The following is a 25,433-nucleotide window of genomic DNA, read 5'->3' as shown; positions in this document are numbered from 1 at the left end:
TGTTTTATTTGATTTTACTATTATAAAAAATATAAATCCTCCAGGTTTGAGGTTTGTTGTCCTAATTAGCTAAATTAAAATAAACTCAAATAAAACAGAAAATAAAAAATATTAAAAATAAAATTCAATGAAATTTAAAAATAACAGCTTTAAGAGTCAAGCTGACATTTAATTTAAATAAATTTTGGGAAGAAAAAAACAAGTTCTAATAAAAGTCACTTTGATTAAACAAGTAAATTGTCTTTAGTCAAATATTTAAAAGCCTAATTTAAAAAAAAAACATAAGACTTTGCAGCGTCATTGCAGCTAACCACACACAGATGTGCTCAAAGTCCACCTCCTCTCTAACGCCCCCTCACCCGATTGGCCAATCCACTTTTTGTTCACCAGGCCCAAATCATTACTTTCTATTCTTGCTGCAAATGTAACTGTTCTTTTCTTTGTTTATTTCCCTCCACCTTTTTGCTCACGATGGCATCGGAGCACGACCGAGCGGTGCTGCAGGCCATCTTCAGCCCCAACACCCCATTTGAGGACGTCCCCGGCCTGGACCAGGAGCAGGACCTAACAGATGACGGTGAGCCTTGATGGCCCAACATTTTCCTTCCTTCCTTTATTGTTTATTATTCTATATTTAATTTTGTTGTCATGTTTTTATAAACCTGCCAAAATCTTTCGGGTTCTGTGTCAAAATGCCCACTTTGCAAGCAATTTATCTTCTCCTGCCAGACGGCCCCTTTGACGCAGACTCACTGAGGCAAGTAAAGGACTTGGAGAGTCGCGGGGTGTCTGCGGCTGAGGTGGGGGATTTGCAAGGAGCTCTTGAGCTGTTCGGACGGGCCATACAAGTTCTGCCCCGCCGGGCGTCGGCCTACAACAACCGGGCGCAGACCCTGCGACTGCAGGGCGACACGGCAGGTACAAATAATAATATTTGTCATTTTCACACAGGATACAAAATATACTCGGTACAGTATCAATGCAAAATATGTCTTTTTTAATTTACGAATATGATCTTGCGTGTCCTCAGGTGCTCTGGCGGACTTGGACCGAGCTGTTTCGCTGAGCGGGGGCCGTGGGCGGACGGCCTGCCAGGCGCTGGTGCAGCGGGGCCTTCTGCACAGGCTGGCGGGACAGGACGACAAAGCGCTCCAGGACTTCCGGGAGGCGGCGGAGCTCGGCAGCGAGTTTGCCCGCCAGCAGGCGGTGCTGCTGAATCCATACGCAGCGCTTTGCAACAAGATGCTACGCCAGGTCATCGGCAAGCTACGCAACCCCGATGGGTGCGAGCCGTCACTTTAGACGCAGAAATGAAACTTTTGATATCAAATATGTACTTTTTAATTGTTTGGATACAAATGTTTTAGTCCTAAGTGTGACATCGAACAACCAAGTAAACGTTACGTGAGCTGCCGATTCCCAAGAATGTGTCCTTCATTTTGTCAAATTGTGACATCACTATCCAGCTGACTTGTATTATACAACCCAGGACTGGGAAACTAGGCTGGGCAGAGATCCAGAGCCACTTTCAAGCAACTGATAGACCAAAAGGTAAGCTGAGCTGCACTGAGATTTGTGTTGTTGCTTTGTGAAATCTCACCGCACTGACACTTGGTCTGTATTTGAATTGCCAGGATTTTCTTCTCATTCTTGAACCTTATTTGAACAAAAATGAAATTGAATTCATTGAAATTATGACCACGTCTCTGTCATTTCAAATTAGTGAGATTTGTTCAAATTGCACTTTCGTTTTTCACCGTTAGATGGCAGTATAATCAACAATTACAGGCATTTCATAAGGTACACTTGCTCAATCAATCTTTTAACACTTAATTAAAAAGTAACATACATGCACTGGCGAAAGGGCATCTCACAAAGACTAAATAATGCAGCTTAAAAAAAAACAGGTAAATGAAAGTGTAGCGAGGAATTACTTCACTAATGATCTTCCTCCGTGCAGACTTCCAGCAGGCCACTTAAAGCCACGGGCTCCGTGCGCCGCTCCGTCTGGTAGTAGGGGCACGTCCGGAGGTGCACCGCCACGGAGGGCGAGTCGCTCAAGTGCCATCGCTCCACGGGGCAAAACAGCGAGCTGAATTCCCAAACCTGCCGAGCACATCACATGACAGGGATGAAGGATTTGATGGCTTGTAAGCGGAGGTACACACGAGTTTTACTATATTCAGTACAGGAATCAGGTTTTTGATTTTTTTTTTTTTTCAACAACGCGCAATAATTTACGACCTTGATTCAGGAGCACATGCTCAGCTGTCGGTCACGTCGCGTTATCATCGTAGTTGTTCCAAGAGCAAGCCATTCGCATCGCATCAGCGAATGCACGCGCTGCTTATCCCGTGATCGCCGTCTATACATAAACACAGTATGCCTTTGCACCTCATAAAGTGGACCCGGTCCAATTTTTTTTATTAAAGTCACAGCAGAACAACTTCAAATAACTTTTTCATACAGTCCCCTGGTTGGTCACGAGATTGTCCCAATATTTTTGTCTATCAGGTGTATGTCACGTGAGTTGGCGCATATCTTAAACATGACCTAGTGAGGTCTATAATTGTGAAGTGATGAAATGTTGCCAGCATAGTTTGTATTGTTACTGAGGCGTACCGGGCCTTGCCGAGGGTCTGGCTGGCTGCTGTTTACAATGCGGCAGCTGTTAAATATGGCTGACATTTTCCACTGCCAACTAGCGTTAGCAGGGGGGCAAGCCATAGGGACATTTAGGCAAAGACACATTTTGTCCCAAATTAAATCCAAAGAGGGACATTTTGATGCAGAGAGTCATTGTCATCCGGAGTCAGAAAGTTCCAATCGTGAGTTTGGTTTCCTTCCACCATGCAAAAATGTTCAGTTAATTAAAAAACTGCATTTTTTTTTCACAATAAACTCACTCCAAATTTTGATATGACCTTTGTCCTGCATATCAAACCAAATATTGGCCCTACTCCCGTTGCAGTGTTAAAATGCAATGGATGTCTGCCCTCTAGTGGTGAGATCGCCCTCTGATTGGCTGACAACCAGCCCAAAGTCAGCCATGGTTGCCCGGCGACCCAAACGAGGACAAGAACTCCAGAAAAAACGATGGATGGATACTTACTTTCTTTCGACTCTTCCAGGAGCTCCCCCCGTGGGAATATGTCTTCTTCTCCCACTTGAGGGAGACCATTCCTCGGCTCTGCAAGAAAGTGCTGCACACCTCTCTCATCGGACGGGACACCTGTGACAACTGCGACAAGGCGAACGAGTCCAAGTATCCGGCGACGTGCCGGAGGATCTCCACAGGCAAGTGGCTCAAGCGATCCGACGCTTTGGTACCCTCGAGCAGCTCCCGCGGGACGTCTGGCCGGATGACCATCTTATCCACACCGTGGTGGTATTTGACCTCAGCCGGTTGGCCGTCCGGGTGAAACCTCGTTTGGGCGAAAGTGCAGCCGAGGTAAGCCAGGGGGCAACGTTGCAGGAACCAGCCGCCGAGGCCGGCCTGGATTTCGGAGTGCACGTTGCGGAAGTGCGATGGGTACTCGTCGCGGCGGAAGAAGAGGCCGCACGTGTAGCTGAAGACCGAGCTGGTCCTGTTGTGTCGTCTCGTCACAGACTCGGTTTGCGTACGGACGCGGAGACACGGCGCTTTACCGGCCACCGCGTCTGCGAGCGATGCCTCGGCCTGGAACGGCGCGCCGTCCAAGTTGTACGTTTGCGTCCCGACGTTGACGTAGAGACCGTCCAAACCGGTGCTCTCCGAGATCTGATGCCCTTTGAATTCTTTCTCCAGACAGCACAGCAAGGTGACGCTTACCTCCTCGCACTTTGGGAGCTCCTCGAACGAGACGTCTAGATCGGCCGTGTCGGTGCTCCGGTGCGCCACCTCTCTTTTGCGGTTGGGGTCCTTCAGGTGCCAGCGCTTGGCTCGGTAGCTGCTAGGGACGTTGAAGGAGCGGACGGACTTGACTTCGATGGGTTCCAGGCTCCCGTAAACAAAGTCCTTCTCCCTCGGGGTGCAGGCGGCCAGCTGTCCGAAGTTGATGAGCATGGCTCCGTTGTGCACCAGGTACATGTTGTACTCGCCGATGTTGGCCTCCTTGCCTAACTTCTCCAAGACGCCGTCTTGCCAAGGTGCCAGGCCAGATGTTCTGTTCTCGCATGAGGAACTTTCTCTCACCGGCTCCATTTTCTTCCCACTCTCCTCCGTTTTAGCTGCAGTTTTTCTGGTCTGCTCTCCGTTCATCTCCTTCTTGACTATTCTCTCCCAGGAGCTGTACTTCTGAAGACTTTCCCTTTCCAGCTCATCACTCAGTTCCTCTTCCATCATCTTTGCACAGACAGTCTGTGTATCTCCAGCAGAAGCCAAACATGAATCCTCCCTCGTGACCCCAACGTCGATATCTTCGGGATCCGTCAACTCCGGGAAAACGCTCTTCATCTTGATGGACTTGAACAGCAGCTCTTGATCCCTCAGCGCCAAGGCGACATCAAGCTGCTGTTGGCTTTCTTGGGACACGTTCCTGTAGAACGTCAAGTCATTGTCCGGAACGGGCCAACGGTTCCACTCCTGAGAGCAGCCGACCACGCTGGCGGGACACGCCTCCAGGTGGCGGGCCTGCCGATGCCGCGGCATGCTCAACGGGCAGCCGTAGCCGGCGTTGAGGCAAGGAACCGTCTCGTTGGGGCACAGCAGGCGGTGCTCGTCCTCTTTGCAGGCGTGAAGGAAGGCGCCACAGTCATTGGGGCAGCGGACCACCATGCAGCCCAGGGTGAGCCACGACGGCGCCGGGCAGCGGATGGCGTAGCAGCGCTCGCAGTGCTCGTGGCGGACCGCTGGCATCCTCCTGAACGTCAACATCGGCTCACATTCAGTGGCGGGAATCGACAGCACAAAGTATAGTCTACTTCAGACTTTTTGTTCTTGAGGATTTCGTTTCCTCACGAATTCTTACAATCGGAAAGCGATGCGTCTATTCCTTACTTTTGTCCAAATAGGCTTGCTATGTTTTTCAACCTCCGAGGCTAATGTGCCAAATCGAGCCACACTTGATTTGTTTCAGTTGTTAGTTCATCTGACACGTCTCAATGTTAGCTCAGCTACGCTATCCTGTTCTTTTGAGTTCTTTTTTCTTCAAAATGAATAGAGCATCAAAAGAACATGTCAAATCTTTTCCGCCATCAAAAACATTAACAGCCAGTGCAGCGAATGTAATAAATATTTCTCACCTTGTGTTCTTGAGTTGATGTCACCTCGCGTCGACTGACCTCTTGCACTGTGTGTGCGCTTTTATAAATAGATGAGAGTGGACCGCGATGGCGATAGGAGGGTCTGGACGGGGTGCCATTGTCACAACTTTGCAGAAGGGCTAAGGTCAAGTTACAGCCGCCAGTGGCTCTCATTTGTGTGCGATAAGCCCACCAGTCACTAAACACTCCTGCGACATGCTCATGCTGGAAACTGTCACCGCTGTGGAATTTTGGTGATGTCACTCTTAAAATAAAACAATAATATTTATTTGCATATCAAATCATTTAAAACAGTTCACTGGCTGTTTTCTTACAGCAATAAAGGGTCTTTTGTTTTGATAAAATGAGAATATGGAAAGATATTTTTTTCCATAGGAACATTTTTCATTTAAAACAAAAACATATTTGGTACTAAACCAGTTTTGTTGAGTTTTCAGCAGTCACAAGGAATTTTCACGTTTTCTTCCACTAGGTGACAGTCTCACTCTGTTAAAAGGAAGTACAAAACAATACAGCAATCATTTTTCGACCAGTTCTTTTTATTTCAAAATTAATCAATATATCATTTGTATGCCCCCTAACAGATAAGTTTCAGAAGTATGTGTATGATTTTTTTTTTAGATTTGGTATATTTTATGTTTGTATATTCCATGTTTTGATCATAACACTTTTTTTATATAGCTGATAGAAAACTAATACTGCATATTGTACTTTATAAAAGCAAGAGAAATCACATCATTGAATAAAATACAACATATGAAACAGTTGCGCATCACCATTGATAGCTGCATTGCATTGTGCGGCTTCTTCTGTTGGCCACCAGGAGGCAGTACAATACAGGCATGCAGACAAACGAAGAAGAATAGCACCGCCGTCGATTCAACTCAGGTGTCGTAATTAATTTGTCCTTTTTCATTAAGGATGAAGAATATAAGCCAGTGAGTATTGTTATATCATATATCTACGTTTAGTATTTGCTTTCCCAAATATTCATATCAATGAAAGTATCAATATCCAAATATTTGTTGTTTAGCGTTTTATACCCGCCATTACATCTGATTCTGATTATTGATGCTAAATGTTAGCATGCTAAAGGCGTATTCTATTTTGAGTTAGCATTGTTTCCTGGTTTTAAATACACAACGCGCATTAATTCTCTTTTGTTTCAGGTTTAGTTTTAGAATAAACTTCAACTAGGACTGGCTTTATAAAACCTGAAGCCTTATTTTTGATTAATTCTTAACTATTAGCCAAATTGCAACTTATTGTGAACTGAATTAATTTCCCCCTCTCTCCTCAAGTCAAAGCAAAAAAAAAAAAAAAAAAAAGCTCAGCTTGTAATTCGAAAATCATGTACGTTGGGGCACTTGTATCTCAAGGCACCACTGCGTATGTAATACATCTACTGTGTTGGTCACATTTATGTGCTGTGATTTGAGGCAGCATGAAGATTCATCGACCCGGTCCTGTAAGCTGACTAATGGCACTGATTTGCACCGACTGCACCATCATCTATTCCCTTGCATGGACCTCCTCCTCAAACATACACACGTACACACTGGAGAGCCACAATCTACAGTGTGCATCATGCAAGTCTCCACCGGCCGCGACACATCCACAATGGAGACGCTATCAGAGGCAGATGCTTGCCTGGCTCTCCTGCGTGTTGGCGCCGCAATCAGCATATATTTGATTTTTATGGCCAGGCTTTCTTACTGTAGAACTGCGTAGCGGTTCTGCGGGCGTCCGACTATTGAATTATGCAGTTTAAAGGTTCAAAGGCAGTAGTGGAAACTAGAGTCGTTTCTGAATTTGCCATGGCTTTGAAGTCTGATAAAGATCTCTCTTACGCATGTTGAATGGAGTAGCGCTGCGCGATCCAGCAGATGGCACTGTGGTAAAAAAATAAAAAAGTTCTTGGCTTTTTTTAATTTGATTACAGAAAGCCCTCTCCATGCCTCAGTTGCGAGTTCGTAATCTCTTTATTTCGCAATGTTGTTGTAACTCTTGATGGTATTGGGTTTAATTTCACAGTGGACCACTAGATGGCGGTACACTGTTTAGTTTGAGGTAAAGTAAATTTGGAATAACAACAAAAAAACACAAATCCAAACATTCCAGCTTGGACGAAAATCTACATTCAGAGCCAAATTGCTCTATTAAAAAGATCTAACTACTGCAAGTTGCTAATTTGGTTAGCCTGTTTGCATTGTTTGTTAGCATTAAGCTAGCATACCTGTCAATATTCGCATTGATCCAGATCATTTCATTTTCAGGGCATGCAGGACTGCAAGTGGACATTTGTGGTTGTCTTGGAAGATGTGTCTCCTCTCATCTGAGTAGGCTTCATCATTTCATGCAGCAAGAGCTGGTTCGGACTGTGCCAGCCTGAAAGAGAATTTGGTAAGTCATGTGTATGTGTGTTGTGTTTAATAGTTGTATACATTAATATGATATAAATTTATTCACCGTCTGATTATATAACCTGCCAATATTTCATTCATTCATTCATTCATTTATTGTCCTGTTGAAACACATTTTAAACTGTGAAACAGATACTCATGATGTCATGCGCCATTGCAAAAGTAATCAAATAAGATTTTGTGTCTAACATCCATAGTGCGCCGCTAACATCCGTCTCTTGTAATGCAATTAATTTCCCCGCTCATCTCACGGAACGCGGCATCCCCAAAGGAGAATCATTCCAACAAGTCCATTTTGTAGGCCACAGGTTAAGCGCTCACAGAGGCTCTGTGTCATGTTATTTAATGTCCTGAAATATGACCGCGCGGCGTTAGTTAGATGGCAGCGAATTGCAGAAGGGGAAAAAAAACAAGAATCCCCCTTTATTAAAATTCAAAGCCAGTCATAAGGTGTCAGCGTCACGGCAGGACTAATAAAAGCGTCTAGTTGAAAGTTTGGGAAGCGAGCACATCCTTTCCGCTCTGCAGAAGCTCCTATAAATCTCCTCCAATTCCTCTTATTGCCATTCCTCTTAAAGATTGGCCCCGTTTGGGAATTTCCATTTTTATTAAAGCCGGCAAACGTGTTAATAAAGAGGCCAAAGTGATGGGACAACAGAGCTGAGGCAAAAAGGAGGATGCAGGGTTGGGGAAAAAAGTGACTTTATCACACAGCTCAGACTTATGAAAAGTTTTTTTCTCGACAGATTTTTCTACATATTTTCAAATACAAATATTATATATATAGTTTTTTCAAACTATCCTCACTATAAAGCCTTTATTAGTAAAAGAGAATTAAAGGAAATTTGAAAATGCATATTGGAGAAGGTGTTGTCAATGATCACTCTGTATTATGGGAACAGAGACTCTACACGCTTTGCTTTTAATTTACATATGAAATTCAGACTATTGTAAGGTATTGTTGTTCAACACAATGTTTAAATGCTGAATTGGAGAGATATTTTTTTGTGAAAGCTCATGGCAGTTCTTTCTAGCGTTGTGGGTTCGTGTCGATTCCAGATTTGAAGTTAGACTTGTGAGGTTTTCAAGGCATATTGTTCTTGAAAACTTTGTAAGGATGTAGGAGTTGTACAACCACAGGGGCGCTTGACTTTAAAGGGCCTTCTCAATCTCAATCTGAGAGGAGTGCAAAAGGTCTTTACAACTAATTAAAAGGGGAAATCATTGGTTGATTACGGTCTATTTAACCCGCCACCATGAATCACTCCGACGCTGTTGGCTACATTTAATCGGAAATGCTTTGAGCAGAATATGACATGGGCGCCTTCTGGACTCCATCTTGTGACATATGGTCGCCCCAAATAGGTCACAGGTTCCAGCCTGCCGACTTCCTTATTAAACACCCCCCGTCAATTTGTCAAGATGGCCTCACGCGTGTCTCCTCGCCATCCTTCTGCAGTTCAAGCCTCGGCGCAAGCGAGACCGTTGACCAATTAACACGGAAATGTTTATTGGCATATCAGTTTTGCTGTCGGCTTTTCTTCGGCACCCTTGATTCGTCTTTTAATTACAAAGACTAATTAAAAGTAGCTTGTAATGAGGCCCATGTAGGTTCCCCCTCGGGGCAGGAAGTGCGCTTGTGTCACTTTGCATCATTAATGGAGAGTACACCGACAGAATGGAGCCCAAAGTTGTAAATGAGATCTTTCCCTTCACTCATTTGCAGAGCTAATAAGAAGGAGGCCGCCGTGGAAGTTGGCGACGGCAGCGGCACGCCATTTCACGCCCGATATACCGCCGCCGTAATAAATGACAGCTCTTATAAAATTCATGAAAGCAATAAAACAACTTGTTGTGAGCGAGTCCAGTGATAAAGTGCAATGACACAATTTATCTCTTTGCTCTTGTTCCACCCCAAAGAACTTTTATATGAGGGAAAGTTGCTCAGGCAACCAGTCCGAGCAACGGCGTGCGAGCGGAAGTTAAAAAATATATATATATGGGCGTAAAAAAAAATGAGCAGATCAACGTGACAAATTAAATCAAAAGATATTTTCTGTTATCATTTTGTTACTTGCGCTCCTTTAGTTGACAAGTGTTAATATTTGAAATAAAAGTCTCAGCCAACTTCGACACGTTAAGCAACACCAAATGTGTGGCGCATGTCGAGAAGCTACCACCCAGCACTACGACGTTTACTTTGGAAACCATTGAGTAATGTGCTCGCAAAAGGTACGGAAACTTCCCGCTGCGTCAGCATCCAATTACCGCCAGCCATGTTTACTCGTGAATCAGCGCCGATGAACACAGCGTGGCCTCTCGCCTGCAGCTCCCAAACAGGGGCTGTGACTCAACGTGCCAAATGGAGGGGAGGGGGCGGGGCGCGGTGAGGTGGGGGGGTGGGACCGTCACTCTCACACTCCATTAGGCCTCGCGTTGCCAGCGGATGAAGAAAAATGTCTTTGCTTCCGACGTGCCGCAGCACGGATGTCTCCACGTCTGCCGCTCGTCCTTTGCGCGATGACCTGGCGACGGCGGGATCCTGTGGTCGAATGGGCGGAGTGAAGCGCGTTTATTTGGAAGTAATTGGAGGTCATGAAATAGAAAGACTCGCCGTAACTTCACTTAATAATTAACTTAGCTCCTCCCCCCATTAGTCACATTCCAACAATCTGCTCCCATATGCACAAATGTATCTTTTAACTCCGTCACTGCCATCTCATCTTTAAGATAGACCTTTGAGGTCTTTATCCGTCATTGGCAGTGAAGGAGTTAAAAAAAAAAAAAGGCTTTTTCTGACTTCATTCAGTCGTATTCTCGAAATTTCAAAGAAGCGGCGGGCACCAGCGCCGGGTCACGGCACCACTTGAAAAGTCCCGTGGGAACCTCTGCTGCTTTTTTCATCTTATACTGAAACCAACAATCAGAAGAAGTCCGTACATTGCCCGTCGAACTCGTTCGAGCCTAAGGCAGTGAAAGAGCGAACGTGACACCAGGAAGCGGATGACGGTGGCGGGCAGGAACAGCGTGACGAGAGCGGCCAATTCCAGTGGGAAATCACAGAATGGCCCAACTCGGGCCCAAAAGCGTTCCGCTCTAAATGGGACGCATGACGGCACCAGCCATCACTTCGCTGCCGCAGTATCGATTACCAATGCGAGGTGTCTGCTTCTCTTTCTCAAGCCGCAGCGGCGCGCTCCACGATTGAACTCGTGAACGGCGGAAGACCAAACTAGTCAGGCGGCGATTGCCTCGAAACAGTCGAAAACTCGCCGGGGGGCTTATTGAAGGCCCGACCCCCGTGCAGCGCTCATTAAATTGATTCATGGATTCGATAAGTGGGGCGCAGGTGTGCATGTCGAGGGCTCGGCGGCATCCATCACTCTGATCAAGCGTCTTAGGTGGCTTCTCCGCGCAGATGTTGCAGTTTTGGTTGCATGTGCATAGAAAAAGCCTGATAGGTAGGGGGTGTGCACACTTGTGCAACCACTGTCGTCTCTGTACTGTATTTCTTCCTCCAATCTCTAAAATATTTTTTCCAGTTGTTACACGGGTTATAGGGTAAGTTTTGACATGATTTCTTGGTTTAAATAAAAAAAGAATAAATCAGCCATTTGATCTTTTTATATACACTGTCGCCAGTGAGCCCAAAAAAACAAACAAAAAAAAAACACTGGAGTCCTCTTCCTGATTTGATTACCTGCGTAGCGTTGAAGGCCACGCGAGGCTACGGAAAGAGCCGCTTCATTTCACATCGGAAGCGAAGCGCCAGATCTAATACCTTGGCTGTTTTTTTTTTTTTTCTGTTTCTTTTTTTCTGAGACTTTCTCGCCTCCTTTGAAGAAGTGTGAGGAAAGAACAACAAACAGCCTCCAGTTAAACCGTCGCATTTATCTGTCACCTTGGAACTTGTTTGACTTTTGTTTTAGCGCAACCATCGCCGCAAGAACGTATTTTGGATATTTTTCTCTCTGATTGAACGGCCAAATGGATCAGGTAAAGTGAGAGAACACGTTCCAATTCCACATATTCATCCGATATTATGAAATCTCGGGATGCAGCCCATCTGGCCCCTTCACATTTGTGAGGTCACGCTCGTTGCTTTGGCATTTCGTCGCACCTTGCTTGTCGCGATCTCGGCCAGCCAAAACAAGAAAAGCGGAAGGCCGCGACCTGCCGCCTTCATACCGGAGAGCGTTTCACCTGCCGTTCCTGCTCTTCGCTCACTTTTAATGTCACGCAAATGTCACTGACCAAGCACTTCATGTCAACGCATTCCTAATGCAGTGAAATGAACGAGGTCATGACGGTTCAACTTAAAATTCAGCATTTTGATTCGTCTGCGTTTACCTTTATGTCTGAAAATATTTTCTTTCTTTTCGGAGAAAAGTAGCCCCGCCCCCCCCTCATGAATATATAAATAAATCCAGCAGACCATAGAAAAATGCGACTCGGATAAGACAATAAATTAAACATCTCTGCATGTCAGTTACAGGGTCTAACTTTAGCTCATGCATGAAATCCATATGTACAATCAAGATATTTAAAAAAAACACTTTTCATCCCCTAGGAGCATATGCGCATAAAAGTGTGTGTGTAGTCGAGCCACCTGGAGTCCAGGGACACTCCATCAACATGACGGCTCTTTAAGGCGCCGTGGACGACTAAACTCTCTAAAAATATATATCAAAGTCAGCGTGCTCAGATCACAGCAAGGCGACGGGTGCTTCGCTCTGCTCGCTTTAGAGGGAGTGGAGAGAAGAAGAAGAAAAAAAAAGGAAACTTGGGCGCAATGAGAGAGAGAAATTAACAAAGTGGCGTTGGCATCGCTCAGCCGGTGGCGTTGACGTGACTTGAAATAAACTCGTAGTCCCATGCTGTGAGCGTGCGGGCGCTTCAACTCCGCTGGACTGAATTTTGAGTTTAACAGCTTTGCCATTTTGAGTGAGGAACATTTAAAAAAAAAAAGAAAGAAATTCTTGGGTTAAATTTTAATGCGAGTTCTGATTTATTGCATTGTCTCTTCGTTCATCAAGACCATCTTGCAGCGTGAATGAATTACTGCCCCCTTGTGGATCATCAAGGCAATACAAGTATATCGCAGCTTCTGGCTTTTCAAGAAAAAAATAATAATTGGAAGCCTCAAAAAGTATCACATTCGATTCATTTGGAATGTTTTAAAGTGTTTAGTGTCAACGAAAGTGACAGCTGATATTTTCCTCATCTCAAATAGCAAATTAGCATGCAACATAATCATAGAGAAGAAGAAACAGTCAATAAATAAATCACTGTCTCAAAAGGCTGCCCTCTGACTTAGCGGCCTCATCATTCATGCCGGCGACTGTAACATGCGTATCCTGGCCACCATTCTGGTTATTGATGACGGCGGCGCCGCCGGTCATTATGCATGCTGGGAGCGAGCGTGTGCTCTTCTCCGTGCTCTTGAAACTCATCTGGGCTCAAACAACTCCTGATAGCACTTGCGTAATGCAAAATGCCACAGATGGGCTAACAAATAGCATCTTTAGCACCGCCTTCTAACCTTACGGACTTTTGAACACAAATGGTGGCGCAACACCTGTAGACAGATATTATTTTATCCTCTGCTAAGAATAAGAGCAGCTTACTCAGGGGGTCACCAAGTGAGAGCGACTTCTGCGTACGGTGGCTTTTCTGTATTTAAATTTTAAAAAGCCACGTCGCTACAAAAGTGTCACCGTGTCACACTCCAGAGAGAGGCGCACTTATCATGCCCCCGAGCAAACAGCCGTCAAGGACGAAGATTAGTTATCGACTCGGTCGCAGAATGTCACGTCGGCACTGTTATACTGTAAGACGTTGTAAAATTATGATAGGATAAAAAAAAAAGGCTTTTTAGGACATCGTCTGGTAAGAATTTATTTCTACTGGCTCTTTGTTTCTTTTTATGGACATCAATATGTGAATTGTGGCCTCATAGTTAATTATACCGAGCGATTCACTAACTTTGTGGGAGCAGTGCGTGATGCCGAAGGTTCTTTTCAGGAAACAGTGTGAACCACAAGCAGCCGGCGTGTCAGCACATTTTTAATCATAGAAAAGAAAAAAAACAACAACAACAACAGCATGCGCCTGGTGAAACAAAAGCCGTGTGAGATGTTGTACTCGTTTCAGCAAACTGTCAAACTGCCTTTCAGCCTTTGGTCAAAATGACATGCGGATCATTTTTAACGACCGGGAAATGTCAGTGAGAACAGTTGCCTCGCTTGTATGGCAGATTTCCAAACTGTGTTTTACACATCCACGCTTTTTCGCACCTTTTCCTCTCAAATGTGTTTTTAACAGGAAAAAGTTCGAAATAGCAATCGGGGAACATTTTGGGTGTAAATCGACATGTCTGGCAACGGTGCAAAATTGGCTGACGTAAATGTCACATTTGCATTTTGGTCGCATCTGCAATGTGGGCAATTTCGTCTCTTGTTTTGGTCACATTTAACAGAATGCCTTCCTTTAAATAATTTGTATTAAGAGTTCCGTGTTTTGACAATTTTTTACAGTATTGTAAGTATTTTCCTAGTTTTAGTTTATTTCTTCACCAACGAATTTATTGATGTTACGTTGAGGAAAAAAATGAGATCATAAAAAACAGAATAGCAAACAAAATTTTTTAAATGCATTTGCAATATGTTTTAACTTTTTGTTTTACGATGAAAAGTCATTTATTTTGTAATGTTCTTGTCTCGCATTTGAATTATTCAAAAATTTGAACTTTTTAATGAATTCCTGAACCGAATTTGTTGAAAAAAAAGTTTGTCAAAAAAGATTTATTTTGTCACCCCGTATCAGTAAATTGCTTTATAATAAATTATAATAAATTAATAACTGACGAAAGGAATAGTCTCGCATCGTAGACTGGTGCAGCTATTTATTGATGCATGGTTTTGTTAAAGTGGAGGAGTGAAGTGAGTGAGTATTCAGACAAACACGTGTGCTCGCGGGAGCGTGTTACCATGGGGACAACAGTCGGTACGAGCTATTAATCATCCTCGCCGTTGATTAGCGCGTTGGGAATGTCAGGTGCATCATGTCCTCTGGCTTTCCTTCTACCAGAAATTTCTGCAGCGCTTTCTTTTACCGTCCCCTCCTTACACGATGCGTTCACCTCGGAAAGAAAGCAACACCCACACGTTGGCGGCCGCAGCTCCAAACCTCGACATCAGACGGGCCGCGCGGAATACGTCGAGTCTCCGAGGCCCAATTTATTGGCAATGTGAACATGCTATCGTGCCTGCTTTTTGATGCCGTGAATCAATAGAGGGCAGCGTGTCTCCGGAATGTTGAGCGCCGAGCGTGAAACGCCAACTTCCTTCGATTCAGCAGGTTGCGGTGTTACAATGCAGCACGTCGTGAAATGTGTCCAGCAAGCAAGACGAGAAAAACTCAAGTTGCTGACGTTTTTTCCAATTGTTGCTTAAAGTAGCCATTTTTAGCAATAAAAATCTATCTGGATGGCTAACTGGCTTTTTAGCTATCAATATGGTTAACTGCTATCTAGATGGCTATGTAGATGGCTAACTGGCTATCTAGCTATCTAGATGGTTAACTGGCTATCTAGCTATCTAGATCGTTAACTGGCTATTTAGCTATCTAGGTGGCTAACTGGCTGTTTAGCTATCTAGCTAACTGGCTTTTTAGCTATCGAGATGGCTAACGGCTATCTACATAGATGGCTAACGGCTATCTACATAGATGGCTAACTGGCTATCTAGCTATCTAGATGGTTAACTGGCTATCTCGCTATCTCGATGGTTAACTGGCTATTTAGCTATCTAGGTGGCTAACTGGCTGTTTAGCTATCGAGCTAACTGGCTTTTTAGCTATCGAGATGGCTAACGGCTATCTAGATGGCTAACGGCTATCTAGATGGCTAACTGGCCATTTAGCTACTATCTAGATGGCTAACTGGCTATTTCGCTAGCTAGCTAACTAGCTATATATTGTGTTAGGAGTGTGGCACCTTTTTTGGGGGGCTTGGTCAGGAACGTAACGTATTAACGAGGAGTTGACTTTATATGATGGCATGATTATAGTCGAAGCTTCTCGAGCGGCCACAAGTGAGCGCTACAACCATGTGACGTTCCGTAGAAGGATCTGGCCACTGTGCGCGTCCCTCCACGGGTGTCTGCAGTCCACCTGGATGCACCAAGTTGACGGCCATTGTTGGGGCACTGGTGCAAAGCGCCTGGGCAGTCAACGGGGCTCATCGCTTGGCATTTGGACGCATGATTAATTGCTCCCCCCAACTCGAATGTCAGCCCAGGAGCATTAGCACAGACGTCAACAGCTATTTGGAAATCGTTCCGACTAGTAAAATGCTTCGTTTTTCCGTCGTATTCGCATCGTGCACCGTAAACATTTGCGCTCTGCCAGACGTGTGATTGTTTCCGAAGAGTGGCAAATTTATCCTCCCGCTGCCAACGAAGCCCGGGCCCTATTTTCTTGTTCAATGGAGTGCAAGTGGGCGGTTCAGCTCTGTTTGTCGGTGTGTTACCAAAAGAGATCTAATGCAAACACAATTAGAACAGCAGCCCCGAGTTCTGTTATGCATAAAATTGATCGACAATCGGAAAGGCGGCTTTTGCCAAGCGCGCTCTGTAAATCTAAGGAAACAATCGCATCGGGTTGGAGGAGGGAAAAGCAGAGTTGCGTCGACTTCATCCTTTGGAGCTGCGGGTGATTATTCTGGATCTCAGCACGCCTCCGGGGGAATTCGACTTACAGAGCCGGTCGGGTCCGAGCAACCCACAGACGACTGTCGGATTTCTTGGCGCGTTGCTGCATATCTAACCATTGTTAGATCTCATGTCCTTTTTTTAGAACAACTCGCGCATCGCCGCTTCCTCACACTTTTCCGTTGCGGCGGCTTAGAAAGCCCCCCCGCAGTCCGAGGCTTTGATGCAGGGCAGCACTTCCAAGTGGCCCACTGATACGTTTATTGATTGCTCTGTACCGCAAATACTCCCCTCTGCAGTTGTGCGTTCCCTTCCCCTTCGCTTGGCGGGTGACAAATAGCGAAGCTACGCTTTTAACAGCACAATCGAAAGTAGCTTTCAGTCGGTGAGTATTCTTTTGGTTCCGCAATGCGAGCTGATAGATTGAATTTGGCTTTATGCGGACTTCTCCTTTTGAAAACCGTTAGCTTGTTTGACATAGGGTTGCGTTCCTTGTCGGATCGTTTCACGGTCAGCCGTCCTTGTACAGTACTCTGCATTTTTTTTTTCTCAGCCTTTGTTGAGCCGAGGCGCACGGTTTATAGATCGGTTGCCAATCGCCAAAAAAAAAAACCCAAAGCATTCACGCCTATGTGAAATTAAAAAATGTAAATGAAGCCAGCTAGCATGTACCTGAGGAAAACAAGCGGCGGGAGAGCATTCAGATGAGAGCCGGAAGAACCATTCAAATTAATTTGTGAGAGCAACAATATGACACTTTATAACAATATTGAAAGGTAGCTAATGGGAAGAATAGCGTCATGCTATCATTTTGGAATTTAGGAACAGACAATTTTGCACTCCGCAGGTGATGATTGAAGTGGCGAGCATTTGCGTGCTCGGCTTTGAATTATTGAGCACAGGGCCCTTCATCCGAACGCCGCCGCTGTCTTTAATTCACTCGGGCTGACCGAGAGATCACCGTGACAACCCCAGTCAAGATGCACAGACATAATGCGGCGCTCGCGCTTGCATATGAATGAGCCCGTTACCGCTGGGGTCCATCCAAATAAATTGGGGTTGACTTTGCCAGGGCCCTTTATGGAAGAAGCCGGTCAAGATGGAGAACGTGTAATATTCAGATGAGGCGACACTCATGAGCGTAGGGAAGACCATCGTGAGGCCTCTTCTGTCCTTTTATGAATCCGAAACAGAAGTAATGACTCAAGTACCTCTCCTCAGATTTTTGTATTCATTCTATGACATTGAAGAGCAAAGCCTAATTGAAATCGTCATCACGTTATATTGCTGCAAATAATAACGAGAGCAGTGCTGAAGGTGATCATTAAATTTTGAGCAGACTTGCGAGATTTATCGTGATGCTCAATTAGTCATCCAAGGGTAAGGAACGCGGCTATTTAGCATTGCGCTAATTAGTGTTGTCGCAGTACTCAAATTTTGGATTCGATACAAAAGTACGTTCATATCTATAATGATACGATAACGTCGCAAAAGTCTAAAACATTCATAAAAGCAGCGATGTCATTGACGGCAAAACTTTTTATGAATACCAAATAAGTAGAGGAGCATCAAGCTAGCATTAGCATTAAGCTAGGAGCCTGGTTAAAAATGTTATGCTCGTGAGTCGCTACGCCAGCATGAGAATAAGCGGTCAGCCGAGAGACAGAGGAAGTCCGGCTCCTGGGACTGACATGAGCGTGTGCCGACAGCATGATGAATGAGGACGAAAGACTGAGGAGCCCATAAATCAATATCACCTACATCCTTTGTGAGCTTTAAAATCCCGAGTGCGTCTTCTCGTTTCGACGATGATGGCGGGACACCCGGAATGTTAGCGACGGTATTCCCCACGGTTCCCCCGACCCGCTGTTTTTGCCGCTCCTCCCACGGAATCTCGCGGCTAAAGCAAACTCGACTAATGAGTCTTCCTCCGGGGCCAGTCGCGTACTACCTCTAAATGCATCGCTCCGACTCCATGAATGATTTATCACAGGAGGCTCCCATGAGCCAATGAAATGCGAGCATTAATTCCATACAGGCGGCGTTGCCACTTGCATTACGGCTGAATATGGACGTACAATATTCATGCAGCTTTGGGTGTAATATGCACCCCTGGTCAAATGGCAGGTTTTTCTAGAGAACAGAATGAGACCAAGATAAATCATTTTGCAACCACCCAATAACTTCTACGATCCAATAAAAATAAACAACTGCGTTAGTTTTGTTGCCCGATGTGTGTACCTTCTTATAACTGAGGATGGAGCTGTGTTGCATTGAGACTAAACGTTTGAAATCGGATTTCAAAATCATTGTCGTAGCGGTACCCACGTCTTTTATCCGATCCTGTCGAAACGAACAGAGTCGAAGTTTTCCGTTCGTCTTGACAGTCAGCACATTTTGTTGTCGCTGCCTGATGTCAAGAGGCAGAGTGAAAAGAATTGACCCAGTGCGCCACATGACAAGGATGTGAGCGCCATTGACTGACAGCCGCCGAGCGAAGATTAAATGTAACGTACATCCCTTTTCCCGACGCTGCGACAACAGAGACGCCATTGAACCTCGCCGTCGGCGGGAGGGAATTTGTCACGCTCCGGAGGAGCCTGGATTGACTCCAAAGAGCTGCCTCCGTCACTTTTTAGTTACTCTCCCCTGACAACATCGGAGACCAAATATTTGTTCAGAGATGAGTCGGGAGAGCGCATCGGGGAAAACGTTCTTTCGTGGGGGTTTGTCGAGGGCCATGGACCTCCCACTTCAGGCTCGGAGAGAGATAGCCATCCCACGGTGTTGCTGTCAAAGACGACACGAGTGAAGAGAAGGTCAACACGGCGAGTGGAAAACACACTCCAGGATCAGATTGTTTGGGGAGGAGCTGAAAGAGAATCCAAGCTGTGACAGGGCTTAACCCCTTTTTATAGAAATAGACTGACAACTACCATGTAAATTTATACCTTAGAGTGGCAGTTAGCCGAGGCTAACACCCGTAGCTGATGCTATTCTGTGAAACCAGCAATACTCCATCTGTGGTTAGCTTTAGCCTATGACATGTTGTGGCATTTGGTCCAGATCCTGTCGGGAAGGAGCTTGGTTTAACCTGGGTTGTTAGTGAAAGTTAGTTCCATAATGTTTTATAGCAAATTAGCATCACCTAAAAACAGATACTCACTTGAACCCACAACCCCCAGCTTCGGAGGCTGATGCCTTCTCCATTAGGCCACTGGGTCACACGTCTGAGTCTGAGTGCTCAATTCGCATAATGAACAATAAAATGGCAGATTGTCAGTGCTCATTGTTTTCATTCTTTCTTTTTACAATTGAAACCCATCAAAAATGTTGTTTATACTACTTAGTTGTTCTGTCAACACAAATGTGTTTTTCATCCCAAAATGAGCAAACAGCATCATAGCTTCATCCTGCATGCTGAAACTATTCTTTTTCATTAACATCCTCTGCAAACATCATAAACAAGCATCTTGTCAACAAAACCTCTCGATGGCCGCCGAGTCGATTGTCTCATTTGCAATTTGGGCTATTGGACTGCAACAGCTGCTGCCGCATTGCCTGATTCCCAGACCGGAGAAATTCATTCAGATCTTTGCTCTGATTTTCCATCGCATCTCTTGCCGCCCGATTCAGTCTGCTGAACGTCCTTCAAGAACAATCCAGGGCTGATTAATGAAGCCAAGCCGTTTGCGAAGGCGCAAATTGAACCTTGCATTCTTTTCGGAATCCATCTCCTTCTCGAAAGCAACCACGCTCCTATTAAAATTTACTTGCAGATTTTCCTCAGTGCGCAAATACGTGACCAGATGTTGTCTGACAGCTTTATGGTGCCACAAACAAGCTGTAGGCATTTGAAAGCTTTTATTGCAGACAGATAGAAAACACAAAGGATCAAGCTTCATAGCTCTTAGTAGTACTGTTTGATACAGGAACCCACATAAAACAATAAATTAGGGGCAGCAACGACAATGTAAACAGCAGTGGCCCTAACAGTGAACCCTGTGGAACACCATAAAATAGTGGGGCGGGGTCCAGCGTGCCAATCAAAACCACTCTAGAGCACTACCAATAATTTTAAAGATTTCTGCTGTGTCCACCACTTTTTATAGAAAAAAAAAAAAGCCTTTTTGGAAATGGGGTTGCACCACCCTGGTGGCTTAATCTGGCAAACCACATCCTCTTAAAAAAAAAAATCAATAAAACAGCTTCAAAAGAATTCAACGATGTTTCAATAATAACGACACCCAGGATCATTTTGACAGCAATAATCATGTTCCGAAATGATCACCGTTTCCTTAAGACTCGCAAATCAATTAGAGCTCATCGGCAAAAAAAAAACATGGTGGGGGCCACCTGTGTCATTCTGATGGAGAGCATGTGTCGACGGCAACCCGTGACCTTCCCTCCCACGCTTCTTAACCAGATCAATTACGCGTCGGGAACAGACGCGGCGAGAAAGGCGAGACGGTAAGACCGTGACCTTGTCACAGCGCCGAGGGTCACGGTGAATAATTCCTTTGGAGCGCTATCAAAAGCTAAAGGTTGAGCTCAGGGTCGGGGTAGGGTGGAAAGGAAGTCGAACAAAATAAGAGCAGGAGGGCGTGATAAAGTCGTGAACATTTTCCATCAGAGGGTTCCAAAAAATAAGTGGCTTTTTCCCAAGGACTCCCACATAATCCTCACGCCAGTTAATCTCAACAACCTCTGGTAAATTTCCATTACAGATAAAATCAGAAAAATAAAAAACCCGCGTCAATCACGTGACGCCGTAGACGACCCCTGACGCTCGACACTTAGTGTGGAAAATTAGGCCGCCACATTTGTTACAGTCCAGCCCTCCGTGGCCATGTAAACACCGTTAGGGCCACTTTCCTCGGCAATGATTAATGTCGGCTCTCAAGACTTTCACCTTCAGGTCGCCCCACACGGCTGCCAACCTGTGCTGAGATTACGCCTCCGACAGACCGACCGACTGGTCTTTTACGGCGCCCCGCCAGCTTGGGCGCAGTATAATCACCTATAATGGCTGTTTTTTTCACTCATTGAAAACCTGAATATGAGTTTAAAGCCATACTTATTAATCCCAAAGTGTGTCTCCGAGGGTACAAATGCAACTCGGAGCCATTTGAACAGCTTGCCCCTGTGTGAATTTTCCTCCTTTAGAAGATGTTATTACCTTTTGCTGCTACATTACTGCTCAAGATGGGGTTTGCATATTTGAGATGGTCTTTAAAGGAGACAAATTATACTTGTTTTTGTCTTCCTGCCTTGTCAAACCGTTTCAGGTGTGCACAGGTGTCAAACCCAAGGCCCGGGGGGCCAGATACGGCCTGCCACATCATTTTACGTGGCCCGCAAAGACAAATTTTGCATCAACTTTGTCATTATTACAATTACAAATTGTCTTCACTTTTTAATCCTAGATATTGCAAGCAATTTTTTATGACCATTCGTCTTTTTAAACTATTTGAACAGTTTTAACTAGTCTCAAGTTAGTCATCCATTTTTTTGTCTGTGACTTTTCGTCCCTAAAGCTTCCCTAAAGAGTCTTTGCTGTATCTATATTTGCTTTTCTCCAATAGCTTCCTAATCCATTTATCACGAAAGATGGTTTTGAAATAAAATTGTTTTTGAACAATAGCAGATAAGATGTTTTTTTTTTTTTTTTAATACTTGACGGGTGGGCAGGCACTGCAGCGAGAGCTATTTGTATGCAAGCTATTAGCAACTCCAATCTCCATAATTTGTCCCCTTTAAGTCTAAAAATGCAGATTAGCACAAGAGGTGTCTTTTCACGTATGGCCTTTAGCCAGCTAGTCAACCTGCTGTCTTATTTATGCTAATTGCCAACAGACGTTTTGTCTTGTTTCACAGACCCCAAGCTTTCTTTTTTTCCCCTTTTCTTTTCCACGTCCTTTTTTCATCCCACTTCAGATAAAGTTCACATCATATCAGCTCGTTATTCGTACTTATTGAATTTACTGCATTTACTAGCATAAAAAATAGTAATCTACCGGATCCATCGCCAATAATCTGGAAGTTTGGTTTGAAATGCAAACGGAATACTAAGTAGCCAAACAAACTATTTGGTGAGCACGGTAATTCTGGCTGCTTGTTTATTTCCGACACATCAATCACGATCGCCTCCCGATGACTTATTCATTAACTTGTGCAGAGCGGCCCGTCGTGATGATGAGAGCGTTAAGAAGCGTGTTTTTCAGGACGCGCTATTCGCCGAGCGGTGTGTCAGCATTCCTGCGGAATTAGAACCACTGTTAATCAATTCGAGCAGACCTGGCTCAGGTCCAAGATGCAAAAAAAAAAGATATTTGCTGTCAAGGAGAGAAGATGATGGAAAGTGTAATACCTTCTTCTTGACTACAAATCACTCCTGATAGTCTTGCTCAATCCGATCAACAATTAAAATCTGGAATTTGCCTCCATATGCTTTGTTCAAAACGATTCATTTTCCAATCGGTCGATCGGCCGCGTTAATTTTCCCGAACTCCCAAAGCTGAGACGTCGAACGTTAACGCAAAGTGACGGCTACCGCGGGGAAAGTCATGTCTTGCGTGTGCTTATCTGGAGCGGCATACACGCGTGATCAAGGGTGCTTTCAAAGTGTGGCTGCGGGATGCCCCCCCTCCCCGTCTATTGCCCCCTGCAGGGAAAGGAGGCCGACGTTTGCCTAGCTGTCAGGCGCTTCCTCTGAAGCCAGCACGACCTATTGGGAAAGTCTATAATATCAGCGGGTCTTTTACTTTGTGCCACTGAGCTTTTTCTATGAAACCCTGTTTATGTCCGTAGGGGCACTTTAGCTTTCACAAATGTCCTCAGAGTATAAACAACAGGACAGTTTCAAGTACACGCTATGACCAAAGTGCTTTATATGTAGGTCGCAATCGTGTCATCGAGCCAGAATTCTGTTTTGGTCCGATGGCATTTAAATGCCTGTGACCATTTGGGCACGGCAATTTTATGACTCTGGTGATTTAAATTGTACCGCTACTGTCCGGGATGGCAGGAACAAAGGCAGATTTGTTTGCAGGCACTATAATTTGTCGGAAACTCAACAGTGGTGGGAAATTGAAGTCGGATTGAAAGTTTGCTTGTGATGAACGGATGCTTTTTGGACGTTAAAAGTCACAATCAAGTTTGAAGGCTTGACCTTGGCGGAGTTTAAAGACATTTGCTACAGCACTGTGACTGGTCAAGAAGATCAAATAAATGTCAACTGGAGATACTTGAAATTCAATCTTACCTTGCCCTTGGACTTTTTATTTTTGTTGTTGTAGATTATAGTTAGTCTTGCTCAGGACACTAACTCTTGAAGGTTTTAGAACAAACGGGATGGGGACTTATAGAAGTGAGCGATGGCAGCGAGCAGCGACCTAGCTCGGCCGTCTTGCGATACATTCGTCCGCTTGCAAAGTGACGGCGAAAACAAAACAACAGACCTCAGCCAAATTCAATCGAGTCGCTCGGCTTTGCCGGTAAGCGCGCTGACAATTCCTCTTGTCTCGGTAACCTTGACGACTGAGCTCCTCTTTGACGACCCCATACTGACTTTCATGTGTCGGCGAGACCGCCCGGCGACCCGGCGTGACAGCTCGACGCGATTGTCACCGCCGGGCTTTGACGACGACGCGGCTTCCGCTTTATGCCATGTTTATCTCCTGTGATTCGGAACTTGGACACAAGGTAGAAAGAGGGCCCCGGCCGGCTTCCATTAAAGAGGCTCTTGGCGGCCCGCTGACACGAGGATAATCCAAACAGAAATCAATCATGGCATTGTTATCGGGGTAATAGGTGAGCAAATATGTTTCCTGCTGGCTGTCCTTATTATTCCAGGCTTGGCAGGCCCCCGGGAACCGGTGAGCCAGATGGAATTGAGTCGTTGTCACTACCGGGTGAACGGGTAATGAATTACTACAGGACAAATGGGACGCTTCACAAGAGATGAGGAATCCTCCCACAAGGACTGCGAATGACAGCATCCACAAAGCCTTCTTTAGCAACTATAAATACATCAATGTTGGACCAATGGGAGTTGTTTGTCATAAACAATATTTTCCAAATCAAAATAGACAGTCCTGCCAAATTCGAACATTTTTCTCTTTTTGTGAACTCGCTATATTTTTTGACGATTGTGACTCTTCAAAATGTCGACTATTAACCAAGTCCGAAAGTGCCGTCCATATCAAGTTTGGCTGATCTGCTGATTACATTCAGAATAGATGGGAAGTAACGATAGCCAAGAAGCTAGCTTGCACTGTCCGGTTAGCCTAGCCTAGTTGTAGTATGTCTTCCTTGACTCAACTTCTCTCAGATCATTTTTAATTGTTTTTCCTGTCGCTAAGTATAGCCTAGCCTGCTAATTTTTTTCTCCACATAAAGCAAACCTCGAAACCCCGCGACCGAGGCTTCCTGCGGTTGACGAGCCAATTGGTGACGGCGTCCTGCTAATGGAGCTTCTCCGGTGACACTCATTGCCGCAGGATACGATTACGTCTCGATAATTATGAAGGCGATTTGCCGTTCCGGCTGAATGAAGTCGGACTGTATTATTTGTGACAGCGGCGCGCTGACTGTCTGCGGACGACGACTTTGATGGGGAGCTTCGATGATTGGTGACGCGAACCTTCTGCTGGCACGAGCGCTGATAAACGCGCTGCGTGTTTCAGAGGTGATGCCGCGCGCAATTTCTCAAGCAGACAGCTCCGCGCGTTCGCCGAGGCAGATGGCCAACTTTACGAGTCGGTTAAGCAAAACGCTACCGAGCGGGGTAGATACTTTGCACTTTGCGTTCAAATCAGAAAGTGAAAGTATGCTTTCGGCATATGTTTATGACGTTTCAAGGTTGGGGAGTGCAGCGTTGACAAACCAGACATACGACTGTCCTTGCAGTTTTTCACATTGCTGTTTTACGCTTACGGCCTTGAAGTGTTTCGTGTAATAATACATTGTTATTAAGTCGCCGAGTTGTTTTTTTTTCCCCCCCATTTCCGCCATCATTGCAACACTTGAATTATTGATGCAGCGTTTGTGGCCT

At 45.1% G+C, this 25,433-nt stretch overlaps 2 protein-coding genes across 2 annotated transcripts; one reads left to right on the top strand and one right to left on the bottom strand.

Annotated features, from left to right (window-relative positions):
• Nucleotides 1-377: 377 nt before the first annotated feature.
• On the top strand, nucleotides 378-1,426 carry ttc36 (tetratricopeptide repeat domain 36). Its single transcript, XM_088381476.1, has 3 exons — nucleotides 378-577; nucleotides 730-918; nucleotides 1,031-1,426. The coding sequence occupies exons 1-3, from the start codon at nucleotides 472-474 to the stop codon at nucleotides 1,300-1,302; spliced, it is 567 nt and encodes a 188-aa protein (XP_088237602.1). The 5' UTR covers nucleotides 378-471; the 3' UTR covers nucleotides 1,303-1,426.
• On the bottom strand, nucleotides 1,323-4,877 carry LOC148395465 (F-box only protein 40). The gene is made up of 2 exons (XM_088381477.1): nucleotides 3,113-4,877; nucleotides 1,323-2,106 (listed from the first exon to the last, which is right to left on the bottom strand). The coding sequence occupies exons 1-2, from the start codon at nucleotides 4,853-4,855 to the stop codon at nucleotides 1,939-1,941; spliced, it is 1,911 nt and encodes a 636-aa protein (XP_088237603.1). The 5' UTR covers nucleotides 4,856-4,877; the 3' UTR covers nucleotides 1,323-1,938.
• Nucleotides 4,878-25,433: the final 20,556 nt, after the last annotated feature.

Source organism: Syngnathus floridae, chromosome 7, assembly GCF_059516105.1.
Source record: "Syngnathus floridae isolate MCC-2025c chromosome 7, RoL_Sflo_1.0, whole genome shotgun sequence".
In the NCBI taxonomy this organism is placed as follows: domain Eukaryota; kingdom Metazoa; phylum Chordata; class Actinopteri; order Syngnathiformes; family Syngnathidae; genus Syngnathus; species Syngnathus floridae.
This window is presented reverse-complemented; position numbering and strand designations above follow the sequence as displayed.